At 48.5% G+C, this 13,405-nt stretch overlaps 1 protein-coding gene across 1 annotated transcript in view; it reads left to right on the forward strand.

The window, feature by feature from the left end:
* LOC105534647 (acetyl-CoA carboxylase 2) overlaps positions 1 to 13,405 on the forward strand; it is a gene marked incomplete at its 5' end in the record, with an annotated part of 94,409 nt that overhangs the window by 2,410 nt on the left and 78,594 nt on the right. Inside the window, 6 exons of the mRNA XM_011973420.1 lie at positions 3,616 to 3,766; positions 3,850 to 3,953; positions 5,645 to 5,726; positions 8,430 to 8,575; positions 10,820 to 10,970; positions 12,655 to 12,789. Of these exons, the coding sequence (XP_011828810.1) occupies positions 3,616 to 3,766; positions 3,850 to 3,953; positions 5,645 to 5,726; positions 8,430 to 8,575; positions 10,820 to 10,970; positions 12,655 to 12,789 (769 nt within the window). The remainder of the gene's footprint in view (positions 1 to 3,615; positions 3,767 to 3,849; positions 3,954 to 5,644; positions 5,727 to 8,429; positions 8,576 to 10,819; positions 10,971 to 12,654; positions 12,790 to 13,405) is intronic.

A 13,405-nucleotide genomic window follows, 5' to 3' on the forward strand; every position in this document is an offset into this window, starting at 1 on the left:
TCTTCCTGTCTTCTTTCTTCCTCCCTTCCTCCCTCCTTCCTTCTTTTCCTCCCTTCTCTGCTTTCCTCCCCCTCCCTTTCTTCCTCAGTCTTTCCTTCCTTCCTTCCTTCTTTCCTTCCCTTCCCACTTCCTCCTTTTCCCAATTCCTTCCTTTAAGAAACTAAAAGGTCCCCTGGGGCTTCAGATACAGTTGCATTTGAGGAGACCCAGAAAAGTAAATCACAGGGTAGGCCCCATTTTAAATACCCTGTGCTTGAAATTCAAGATCAAAGCCTGCCCTTTTCCTTTATTGAAGATCCACAGAGTAAAATGAGTGCACCATGTCATTTGGTCTAGCTTGAAGGAGATCTAAAGATCGTTCAAGGAGTACCCAAAGTTTAAAAGGTGCTAAGTACTATAGCTGAAGAAAGGAGGAGGGAAACTCCTTTACATTTAAACCTTATTGGTAGTTCCCTAATTGGTTGTATTTCATGTGGAAGACTAAATTTTAAGGAGTGTGTCCCGCTGTGAACCATCCACCACCCTGAGGCTTGTGACAGCAGCCCCATGTCCCCAGCTCAGCCAAGTCCTCCCAGGCTTGTGATAGTTGCTGCAGAGCTGAGAAGCCCACATTGACAGGGGGACCCCCAAATTCTGACACACCACATCCGACACTTGCCCTGACTTGACATGGGTGTGGAAAGGTAGAAAACTAGTTTACTTTGTAATTAAAGGTTTTTGTGTGGGTAAATAACTGCCCTTCGGAGTGAAAAAATCCCAAAGGCCTTAGCATTAAAATCTGGCCTGGGGCACTTAGCCATGAATTGAATTGAGTTGGGCAGTTTTGATGATCAGGCTTTCTTTGCCAGCTTAGAATAATTAATTTTAATCATGCTTAGTGAAAAATTGAGATCTTTGAAGTTTATGGAAAATTGCAGCAAAAAGGGCTTAATAGGATGCGGGAGACAGGTCAGCCAACCCAGACCCCTCCGAGTGAAGTGACCTGTGGCTTGTCACATGCTACGAGTGGTTCAACTGCAACTTCAACAGAACTCATAGGCAGAAATTCCAGCTTTTCTTATTGCTCTTAGTGAGAGTCCAGCAGGGAGATCAGCTCTCCTGGTTTTCCTGGCACTGGTTTCTCAGGCTGAAGGACTTCTCAGTGCTAAAATGGGGACTGCCCCGAGGAAACTGGGACAAGCCACGCACCCGTGAGGCCAGCGGGTTAACTCAGACCCGGCTTCCAGACCCACAGCTGACTCATGGCCTGTGGATACCCTTGTTTGACCTCACTGGGTCTTCATTTTCTCACCCCCAAAATGGGGTCATCAGTGTCCTTCCCTGTTACCTGCTGACAGCACACAGGATGCTGCAAGACATGAAAACTTTCTCGGCTAGGCACAGTGGCTCATGCCTGTAATCCCAGCAGTTTCGGAGGCCACGGCGGATCACTTGAAGTCAGGAGTTTACGACCAGCCTGGCCAACAGGACGAAACCCTGTCTCTACTAAAAATACAAAAATTAGCGGGGCGTCCTGGTGGCTGCCTGTAATATCAGCTATTCAGGAGGCTGAGGCAGGAGAATTGCTTGAACCTGGGAGGTGGAGGTTGCAGTGAGCTGAGATAATGCCATTTCACACCAGCCTGGGCAACAAGAGTGAAACTCCGTCTCAAAAAAAAAAAAGAGGGGCTCGGTGGCTCACGCGTGTAATCCCAGCACTAAGTTCGAGACCATCCTGGGCAACAAGAGTGAAACCCCATCTCTACTAAAAATATAACAATTAGCCAGGCATAGTGGTGGGCGCCTGTAATCCCAGCTACTTGGGAGGCTGAGGCAGGAGAATCACTTGAACATGGGAGGCAGGGGTTGTAGTGAGCTGAGATTGTGCCACTGCACTCCAACCTGGGCAACAGAGTGAGACTCCGTCTCAAAAGAGAAAGAAAGAAAGCTTTCTCTCCCAGAAGAAGAGGTATTCAGATACCTGCCCACACTCACCGTGAATCCATAGGGAGTAGAGGTTTAGCCATTTGTGGTTTTTTTTTTTTCAGATGGAGTTTCGCTCTTGTTGTCCAGGCTGCAGTGCAATGCCACAATCTTGGCTCACCACAACCTTGCCTCCCGGGTTCAAGCAATTCACCTGCCTCAGCTTCCCAAGTAGCTGAGATTACAGGCATGCACCACCACGCCTGGCTAATTTTGTATTTTTAGTAGAGATGGGGTTTCTCCATGTTGGTCAGGCTGGTCTTGAACACCCGACCTTAGGTGATCCGCCCACCTTGGCCTCCCAAAGTGCTGGGATTACAGGCGTGAGCCACCACGCCCAGCCTGAGGTTTAGCCATTTGAACTGGTGTGCTTGGAGATTGGAGGCTATGTGTTGGGGAGAGGCAGCCATGGGGCCCACCAGGCCCCTGAGCCGGGTGACAGTGCCATCCATCTGCAGGTGCACCCCACATACACAGGTGGAACAGCTGTGTGGATGGTGAGAGGGTGGCACCAGCTCTGGGGACAGGAGGAGATTGGAATAGGTCAAGGGAGAGACAGAGGCAGTGACCAATTTTCCCTCTGTCTTTTCTTCTTTTAAGAGATGGTGTCTCACTGTGTTGCCCAGGCTAGAATGCAGTGGTGTGATCATAGCTCACTGCAGCCCCAAACTCCTGGGCTCAAGTGATCTTCCCCCTTCAGCCTCCTGAGTAGCTGGGAATACAGTCACGTACCACCAAGCTTGGCTGATTTAAAAAACTTTTTTGTAGAGATAGGGTCTCACTATTTTTCCCAGGCTGGTCTTGAACTCCTCGCTTCAAGCAGTCCTCCCGCCTCAGACTCCCAAAGTACTGGGATTACAGGCGTGGACCACCATGGCTGGCCGGTTCTCTGTCTACTAATCATTAACTATTATAGTCAATAATGATAACAATGGTAACTAATCACGTTCATTGTAGTTAACATTTATTGACCCGTGGCCATGTGCATTACATGGGTTGTCTCCTTTCAATTCGGAAACACCCTTCTGAAGTCAGGGCTGTTTCCCCATTTTCCTCAGGAGGAAAGTGAGGCCCAGAGCTCCCAAGTCACTTGGCCAAGATTACCCAGGCAGTAAACCGTGGTGCTGAATCAATGTACTGGCTGTGTCAGTCAGAGCCTTCTCTTAACTCCTGTGCTTTTCTTTTCTCTTTCCTTTCCTTTCCTTTTTTTTCTCCTCTCCTCTCCTCTCTTTTCTTTTCTTTTCTTTTTTTTTCTTTTCTTTCTTTTCTTTCTTGAGACAGAGTCTTGCTCTGTCACCCAGGTGGGAGTGCAGTGGCGATCTCAGCTCACTGCAACATCTGCCTCCCAGGTTCAAGCGATTCTCCTGCCTCAGCCTCCTGAGTAGCTGGGATTACAGGTGTGCTCCACCATGCTGAGCTAATTTTTGTGTTTTTGGTAGAAATGGGGTTTCACCATGTTGGCCAGGCTGGTCTCGAACTCCTGACCTCAAGTGATACACCTACCTCAATCTCCCAAAGTGCTGGGATTACAGGCGTGAGCCACCACACCTGTCCACTCCTGTGCTTTTCTAGTTCTCTGAACCACATGATTGCAGCAACTCTGTTGATGTATGCATGAATTTGGAGAATGATCCATGTGCCTTTCCCTTCAAGGAACATGGTGGTGGCTTTGAAGGAACTGTCCATCCGAGGTGACTTTAGGACCACCGTGGAATACCTCATTAACCTCCTGGAGACCGAGAGCTTCCAGAACAATGACATCGACACCGGGTGGTTGGACTACCTCATTGCTGAGAAAGTGCAGGTGGAGAGTGAGCTGCCTGTGTCTCCCCTCTGGATGGCCGAGACCTCAGCTTCCTGAGGATACTGAAGTACATTCTCTCCTAGGCGGAGAAACCGGATATCATGCTTGGGGTGGTATGCGGGGCCTTGAACGTGGCCGATGCGATGTTCAGAACGTGCATGACAGATTTCTTACACTGCCTGGAAAGGTAGGGCCTGTGGCAGTTCCCTTCTGCTTTTGTGATATGTGTTAGCAGCTTAGGAGGCAGAACCTGTCTCCTTTATTTGTGTGGCCAGTTAGTCACCAGGCAATTGGTGAGTCTCTCCTCCGGTCTTGCCTCGGGGAAATTCCTCTGCGGATCAACCTAGGCCACCCTCAAAGAGGCCATGGGTCAGGGAATGGGATTCTCGAGGCCAGGGTGGCAGTCAGTGTACAGACTGTTGTGTACAGATCCATGCTGACTTGTGTAAGGTACATCATAATAGTCAGGAGTTCTGAGTTCAAGGAGGTGGATTTAGGAAGCAAAGCGGCTGAAAGGTCATCTCTACAAATGGGTGCATTCCCAGACCCTCACCTGAATCAGAGGGTCATCATAAAATGGACCAGAATGGAAAGCAACTAGGCGATCTCTGTTAGGATAGGCCGGGGTTTCTCAGCCTCAGCACTTTAACGTTTTGTGCTGGATCATTTTTTGTTTGGGAGCCTGTCCTTTGCATCATAGGATGTTAGCAGCATTCCTGGCCTCTCCCTACTAAATGCCAGGAGCAGCCCTTCCCTCTGAGCCGTGATAATCAAATACATCTCCAGACATTGCCCAATGTCCCAGGGTTAGGAGCAGAATAATCACCCCCAGTGAATAACTACTGCAAGAGGCAAAGGAACTATCAAGAAGAAAGTAAAAGGACTTTTTTTTTTTTTTTTTTGGGCGAGTTCTCTGTCATCCAGGCTGTCACCCAGGCTAGAGTGCAGTGGTGTGATCACGGCTCACTGCAGCCTCGACTTCCTGGGCTCCAGTGATCCTCCCACCTCAGCCTCCCAAGTAGTTGGGGCCACCAGTGCATGCCATCATGCCTGGCCAATTTTTTAAATTTTCTGTATGGATGGGATCTCGCTATATTTCCCCCCAGGCTGTTCTCAAACTCATGGCCTCAAGCAATCCTCCTGCCTCAACTCTTCAACGTGCTGAGATTATAGGAGTGAGCCACCGTGCTGGCGAGAAACGTTTTTAGTGCTTTGTTATGCTTTTGAACGGTAGTAGAATCGTAGTCCCTGCTCTGGTTTCTTTCATAAGCAGGAGGCAGGATCCCATATGTGAAATTTTTCCGAGAGGCCATTATGGATTTTGCTCCCGAAAAGCGTTTTTAAGATTTCAGATCCTTCAGCAAGTGCTGATTCCTTAAGTTCTGAGCAATATTAGGCTCCTCGGGGTGATTCAGGTTCTGTGCGTGCCTTTTAATCAGACTTAGCTTTTTTTTTTTTTTTTTTGAGATACAGTCTCGCTCTGTCACCCCGCCTGGAGTGCAATGGTGCAATCTCAGCTCACCGCAACCTCCGCCTCCTCTGCTTTCAAGCAATTCTTGTGCCTCAGCCTCCCGAGTAGCTGGGTTGACAGGTGCATGTCACCATGTCTGGCTAATTTTTGTATTTTTAGTAGAGATGGGGCTTTGCCATGTTGGCCAGGCTGGTCTTGAACTCTTGGCCTCAAGTGATATGCCTGCCTCGGCCTCCCAAGGTGCAGGGATTACAGGCGTGAGCCACTGCGCCCGGCCCAGGCTTAGCATTTTTACTGCAGTCAGGTTTGCTGATGCAGAGAGCTGCGTAATTTTTTTAAATGCAAGGGATGGCTGTGGAGTTCTCAGTCCCTCCCAAGGCTGACCATGGCCCTGTCTTTTCTTTCAGGGGCCAGGTCCTCCCAGCGGATTCACTACTGAACATCGTAGATGTGGAATTAATTTACGGAGGCATTAAGTACATTCTCAAGGTAAATGCCCCCGTGCCTCTCCGATTTCTCCAACACTGTGCAAGCTTCAGGGAGTTTCTTTCTTCCATGAACCATCCCTGGAGTGGATTTGCCCATGCTTGGGTTTGAGCACTTGTGTTCCTCAGGAATGCCCGTGTAGTCCGTGACCTTGACACCTAAACACTTTGGCTTTTAGAACATGTAGGGCTGTGTAGTCCGCAGAGGGCACAGTGGAGCGTGGATAAGTTTCCTGTAGCTGCGGAGACAAGGTACCACAAACTGGTTTAAACCAACAAAAATTTATTCTGTCCCAGTTCTGGAGGCCAAGTGTAAAATCAACGTGTTGGCGGGCCGTGGTCTCTCTGAAGAAGGCGCTGGGGCAGGATCTGTTCCGAGCCTTGCCAGCTTTTGGTGCTGCTGGCAGTCCCTGGTGATTTTTGGCTTGTGGCTGCCTTGCCCGTCTCTGTCTCTGGTTTTTTTGTTTTCCCAAACGGAGCCTCGCTCTGTCGCCCAGGCTGGAGTGCAGTGGTGCAATCTTGGCTCACTGCAACCTCCATCTCCCAGGTTCAAGCGATTCTCCTGCCTCAGCCTCCTGAGTAGCTGAGATTATAGGCATATGCCACCATGCCTGGCTAATTTTTGTATTTTTAGTAGAAATGGGATTTCACCATGTTACCTGGGCTGGTCTTGAACTCCTAAGCTCAAGTGATCTGCCTGCCTTGGCCTCCCAAAGTGCTGGGATTACAGGCATGAGCCACCCCCCGGCCTCTGCCTCTGTGTGTGTGTATGTGTGTGTGTGTGTGTGTATGTGTGTGTGTGTGTGTGTGTGTTCACATTGTCTTTCATGACTGTGTCTTTGTGTCTCTTTGTATGAACACCAGTCACCTTGGATTTAGCGCCTACCCTGATCCAGTATGATTTCATCTTAGTTCCATCTGCAGAGACCCCATTCCAAATAAGGTCACATTCCAGGTTCCAGGAATTGTCGGGAGGGAAAAGAGGACAGAGTTTGAGTCTGCTTCTGAGACAGAATTTTTGTTTTTTTTAACTAATGCTTTCTATTTAATATAGATGAGCACGAGTAGAACTCACAACTTGGGAGATTTGGGGGCTTTAGTTCAACTAAACCTGTGTATCATTGATCAGGGTGTGCTTTCACAATCATCCTCCTTTGCCCCTAATGCCTCTTGGCTACCTTTGGGGACGTGGCTGCCCCTAACTTGATTTTAAATGTCACACATGCACAATGTAGAAAATTTCAAAATTTCAAGCGAGCCTAAAAAATCAGGAAAACAAATCCATCATGTGCTAATGCCTAGAGGTAATCCTGGTGAACATTTTAGCAAATCTTTGTTACGTATTTTTTTCTTTTGCATTAATTTTACAAAGTTGAGATCATGGTGCAAATACAGTTTTGCAGCTTTGATATGATCGTGGCATAAAGTTTTCCATGCTATTAACAAGTTTTCTTTAACACGAGTCTAAACTCATGTCTACAGCACTGTCTCCCCGCACTTTCAGTAGTGATGGGAATGTTCTTTACCTGCTGTGTCCACGATGCTGCCCTTATGCGGTGACTGAGCACTTGAAAGTGGCAAGTGTGACTGAGGAACTGAAGTTTACATTTTGTTTAATTTTCATCAATTTAAATAGCTGTGTGTGGTTAGGGGTCACCCTATTGGACAGGGCAGATCTAGAGTGTTCCATTGCAAGGTTGTTGGCTTACTAATTTGGTTCTAATTTGTATTGTTATTACAAATAGTGCTGCAATACACATTCTTCTATTTCTTGCTACCTTGTGTCATAAAATGTGTATTTTATAGGTTGAAGGCCCTTTAGGGTGTGTGTTTTCTGAGAGAAAACTGAACTGAAGTACCAGATGGGGCAGGCACTCTTCCTAGAGGCAGATGTAGTGCTGGGACCAGGGCTTGGCTGTGTCTCTCTCGCATGTCCCAAAGCTCTTGTGTGCTCCTGGGCAGAGCTGGGTCTGGGGAGCAGAGCCCTAGTCTACGTTCAGGTGTCTTAGTCCATTTGGGCTACTGTCATAAAATACCAAAGACTGAGTGGCTTCTAAACCACACACTGTATGTCTCACAATTCTCTAGGCTGGGAAGGTCAAAATCAAGACACTGGCAGATTTGGTATCTACTGAGGACCCACCTTTCATTTCATAGATGCTGTCCTTTCACTATGTCCTTAGATGTCAGAAAGGGGCCATGGAGCTCTACAGGGCATCTTATATAAGGGCACTAATTTCTTTTACGAGGGCCCCACCTTCATGATCTAATCACCTCCCAAAGGCTCCACCTCCTAAAGCCATCACATTAGGGGTTGGGATTTCAACTTATGAATTTTGTGGGGACACAAACATTTAGTCCATTGCACCTGGCTGCTGGTGGAGTCTCTGAGGCTGCCTCACCCAGAGTGAGAGCTGGAGACAGGAATCAGAAGGGAGACTAGCCCCAGAGGGCATGCAGTCGGCAACATGGCTTGACAGCGACTATATTACCCACGGGCAGGTGTGGCTTGCTACTCCAGGCCTCCCCCAGCCCCATCAGCAGCTGCTCCCTTGGCAGGGATTGTGAGGGCTGGATCCAAGAGACAGGGGTGTTCATCTTGGCCCTCTGTGGTGGACAACCAGCTCTTGTTTGTTGTTAGTGGGGCCAAACAGTGCTCTGGGAGCACATCCTGAACCCAGGCGGTGAAAAGGGCCTGTCCCCACAGGTGGCCCGGCAGTCTCTGACCATGTTCGTTCTCATCATGAATGGCTGCCACATCGAGATTGACGCCCACCGGCTGAACGATGGGGGGCTCCTGCTCTCCTACAATGGGAACAGCTACACCACCTACATGAAGGAAGAGGTTGACAGGTTCGTGGGGGTGCGAGTCCCACTGTGGGCTGGGCGTGCACAGCTCTCTGTCCTAGGCATGGAAAACCCAGTGCTGGCCTATGTGCAGATCCAAGGGTGTTAGAGAAGGTGCCTCTCCAGTAAATTCTGGGGGCGTGCAGAGAAGCTAATCTCTTGGTTGGAATTCTGTGCAACTGGCACATACTTAGGGGAGGATCCTAGGGGGCCCTTTTCTAGTAACCTGGTTGGTGGGGATTCAGAGCTGAACAGGACATGACTCCCAGCTCCGTGGCCTGCGAGGTGTGTGACGAGGTGCTTGCTGCCTGTGCATCTGAGCCCCGGCATCCACCCAGTTAGCGCGGCAGTGCCCTACCAAGCTCCTCCGTACCAGGCGCTGTGCTAGGTGTTGGGATAGCATGCTGGGTGTGACTTGCCGAGCTTCCAACCCATTGGGGAAGATGACACACTGAACAAACAGATAGTGGCAGGAAAGGGTGTTGTGTACCTGACGGGTAACACACAAGATGTCCTGGAAGCTCTTAGCACAGGGGCTCGTGAGATAGTGAGATAGGCCCCAAAGATGCTCTGCCTCCAGTGTGTCTGATCACACCGAGGTCACGCAATGAAACAGACCCGGCCAAGGTGACAAAAGGAGAGGGGATGTCTGAAAAGTCTGAAAAGCTCCAGTTAGAGAGTGGAGACTTTTTAATCCTTAATATTTGGGAAGAAGGCAGACTAGGTTTATGCCAGAGTAATGTTTTGTTATCTCCTTTTTTTTTTTTTTTTTTTTTTTTTGAGAGAGGGTCTTGCTCTGTCACCCAGGCTGGAGTACAGTGGTACCATCATGACTGCAGCCTTGACTTCCTGGGCTCCAAGATGATTCCCTCACCTCAGTCCCCCAAGTTGCTGGGACTACAAGGACATGCCACCACACCCAGCTAATTTTTGTACTTTTTGTAGAGACAGGGTTTTACCATGTTGCCCAGGCTGGTCTTGAACTTCTGGACTGAAGCAGTCAGCCAGCTTCGGCCTCCCAAAGTGCTGGGATTGCAGGCATTAGCCACCGCACCCTGCCTGTTATCTCTTTTTCAACCCATGTTCTATCTGCCAAGAATATTCAGGATTATTATAGGTTCCACTCACCCCAGTTCAAAGGTTAAGACTTTGAGTCAGTAAATATTTGTTGAATCATATCCACTGATTGATTTTTCTGTGTCAGGCCCTGTTGGAAGTATGTCAGTAAAAGGAACCAGCTTTCAGCCAAAAAAGGGTCACATCCTTTTTATTATTTTATTTTAAAGACTGGTTCTCAGCTGGGCGCAGTGGCTCACGCCTGTCATCCCAGCACTTTGGGAGGTCGAGGCGGGTGGATCACGAGGTCAGGTGATCGAGACCATCCTGGCTAACATGGTGAAAGCCTGTCTCTGCTAAAAAATACAAAAAAAATTAGCCTGGTGTGGTGGCAGGTACCTTAGTCCCACCTACTTGGGAGGCTGAGGCAGGAGAATGGTGTGAACCCAGGAGGCGGAGCTTGCAGTGAGCCGAGATCACGCCACTGCACTCCAGCCTGGGCAACAGAGCGAGACTCTGTCTCAAAAAATAAAAAATAAAAAATAAAATAAATAAAGACTGGTTCTCACTCTGTTGCCCAGCCTGGGCAAGAGTGAGACCCTGATCACTTGAGTCCAGAAGTTTGAGACTAGCCTGGGCAACATGGCAAAACCCCATTTCTATAAAATATAACAACTAGCCAAGTGTAGTAGCACAAATCAGGGGGTTGTGATGGGAGGATCACCTGACCCCAGGGAGGTCGAGACTTCAGTGAACCATGATTGTGTCACTGCACTCCAGCCTCGGTGACAGAGTAATTATAGCTCACAATAGCCTCGAACTCCTGGGCTTAAAGGATTCTCCTGCCTCAGCCTCCTGAGTAGCTGGGACTCCTGGCATGTGCTACCATGCCCAGCTAATTTTTTTTTTTTAAATTTTTTTGTAGAAACGGGGTCTCATTGTGTTGCCCAGGCTTGTCTTAAACTCCTGGCCTCAAGCGATCCTCCCACCTCGGCCTCACAAAGAAAGCATCACAGCCTTTTGTTCACCGACCTCACTCTCAGTGTCTCTGAGATAACTATCAAATGCCACCCTTTGGGAATGTAGAGGGTACACTCCCCCTTTAGGAAGGGGAAATGGTATTGAAAGCCGGACTAGGGCTTGCTGGGTTGATGGTCCTCATCAGTCTCCCTACCCACTCCTCCTCTCTCCCAGTTACCGAATTACCATCGGCAATAAGACATGTGTGTTTGAGAAGGAGAATGATCCTACGGTCCTGAGATCCCCCTCGGCTGGGAAGCTGACACAGTACACAGTGGAGGACGGGGGCCACGTTGAGGCTGGGAGCAGCTACGCTGAGATGGAGGTGACTGCAGAGCCGGCCGTGGGGAATCCTGAACCCTCAAACCCTCACTCCTCTGGCTTTGTCCCATGTCTGAACAAACAGACCTACTTCTCCCCTTGGCCACTGTGTGCAAATTCCTAAGGGAGTCAGTCTGTGGGTTTCAGCCAAATCCCCTGAAGTATTCAAAGAAAAAAACTTCAAAAAATGCACACCTCCCCAGGAATGAGTAAGAAGGTTAATGACACAGAAACTGGATACAGAGAATATGGGAACTGTCTGTACTATTTACAAAACTGTTCTGTAAACTGTTCTGTAAATAAGTTTCCTTGATTTTTTTTTTTTTTTTTTGAGACAGTCTCAGTCTGTCACCCAGGCTGGAGTGTGGTGGCGTGATCTCGGCTCACTGCAAACTCCGCCTCCTAGGCTCAAGTGGTCCCCCCACCTCAGCCTCCCAAGTAGTTGGGATTTCAGGCATGCACCACCCCGCCTGACTTAATTTTTTGTATTTTTGTTAGAGACAGGGTTTCGTCATGTTGCCCAAGCTGTTCTCAAACACCTGAGCTCAGATGATCCACCTGCTTTGGCCTCCGAAAGTGCTGGGATTGCAGGCATGAGCCACTGCACCCAGCCAAGAATTGATTGATAATAACAATTATTATCAATCATTGATTAAATATTAAATATTGACCCCAGCAGTGATCGAAAGGTGTTCAGCCAATACTTGCAAAGCTGTAACCATGTGGCAGGTGCTGTTCTAAGCGTTTTACTGATCTTTATTTTTTAACCTTCCCAGCAACTGTATGAGATGGGCACAAATGTGGTCCCCATTTTATAAAAAAACTGGGCCCAGGCAGGCTAAGAAACTCGCTGGAGGTCACACAAAGCCAGGATTCAAACCTGGAAAATAACAACAGTAATAGCAATGAAAATACAGCAATAGTAGTAGCTACTGCGTATTGACCTGCTGCGTGGCAGGATCTGCATCTCATTTAATCCTCATAAGAGCCCTAAGAGGTGAAACTGTCATTATTCCTCATTTTACACTTGGGGAAACTGAGGCTCAAGGAGGGAAGCCACTTCTGAAGATCACAGAGGTATTGGGGAGAGGGGGCGGGTCCTGGGATTCTAGTCCAGGGCTGGCTGACTTGGGTGCCCAAGCTGTGAACTGCCAAGCAAGAGAGACAGCGTAGTCCTGGCTCTGCAGCTGACACCATGGTGACAAAGCTCATGCCATCCACATATCCAGACACTCAGAGAGGCACATTGAAAGGGCTGATGAGCAGATTCTTCATTTCACAGAGTGTTCCCTGGTTGTCTAAGTGCCTTTAATAAAACAAACTGTTCACAAAATGTTTGACTTATGCAGTACATTTTAGGAACGTGTATATGAACCACTCTATGTAACATGATTTAACAGTATTTCTAAGAGAGAGAAGACCCCCCTTTGGAAATAAACATCAGTTTCCATATCTGTAAATGGGCATCACAAACACCTCCTTGGCTGGCTTTGCAGAGTGAATGGCACTTGCCTGGTGCATAGCAGGCTTCCAGTAAAGGTCACTTTTCCTTGTCCCTTCTGCCTGAACACTGCCCAGGGAGTCATTCCATTTAGATGACGAGTCCCTGCTCTGGCATCACTAGTTCTGGGTGGCTCTGGGTGTCAATCCTGACGGGCTCTGTACTATTTCTTCTTTTTACGAAATAGGTGATGAAGATGATCATGACCCTGAACGTGCAGGAAAGTGGCCGGGTGAAGTACATCAAGCGTCCAGGGGCCGTGCTGGAAGCAGGCTGCGTGGTGGCCAGGCTGGAGCTTGATGACCCTTCTAAGGTCCACCCGGTATGTGGTTCCACGGCCCAAGTGCTCTGGCTGGTGCAGGTGCACTTGCAGCCTCCGCTGGTTCAGTGAGACAGGTAGACTCAAGGCTGATAGCTCTTCTCCTGCTTCCACCTGCAGACGGAGCTCATCTCAGCAGCCACCGTGATGGTGCAGAAACACAAGGAAGCTGCACCCTGCTTTGCTCAGATCCCTCTCTGCGGCTCTCCATCCTGCTTAGAGTAAAACCCAGTTTCTGCCAGTGACCTACAAGACCCCAAATGAGCTGTTCCCTGCTTTCTTCTCTGCCTTCCTCCTCTGTCCCTCTCCCCATCACTTACTTGAATACACTGGATCCCTCCCTCCAGGGGGCTGTCCTCTCTGCCATGAAGGACCTACCCCAGACTTTGCAGGAATCACTCCCAATTCCTAGGAGCTTTGATTCCAATGTCTTGCCCTCAGTGAGGGCATTCTTGATCACTGACCACCTTTTCTTTTTAATAGACTTAATTTTTAGTATAGTTTTAGATGTACAGAACAGTTATGTAAATAGTACAGAGTTCCCATATTGTCTGTAGCCAGTTTTCCTGTCATTCATTTAATTATTATTCAATTAATTGTCGGTCTTCTTCTTCTTCTT

The sequence above is a fragment of the Mandrillus leucophaeus genome, unplaced genomic scaffold (genome assembly GCF_000951045.1).
Source record: "Mandrillus leucophaeus isolate KB7577 unplaced genomic scaffold, Mleu.le_1.0 Scaffold1370, whole genome shotgun sequence".
Classification (NCBI taxonomy): Eukaryota; Metazoa; Chordata; class Mammalia; order Primates; family Cercopithecidae; genus Mandrillus; species Mandrillus leucophaeus.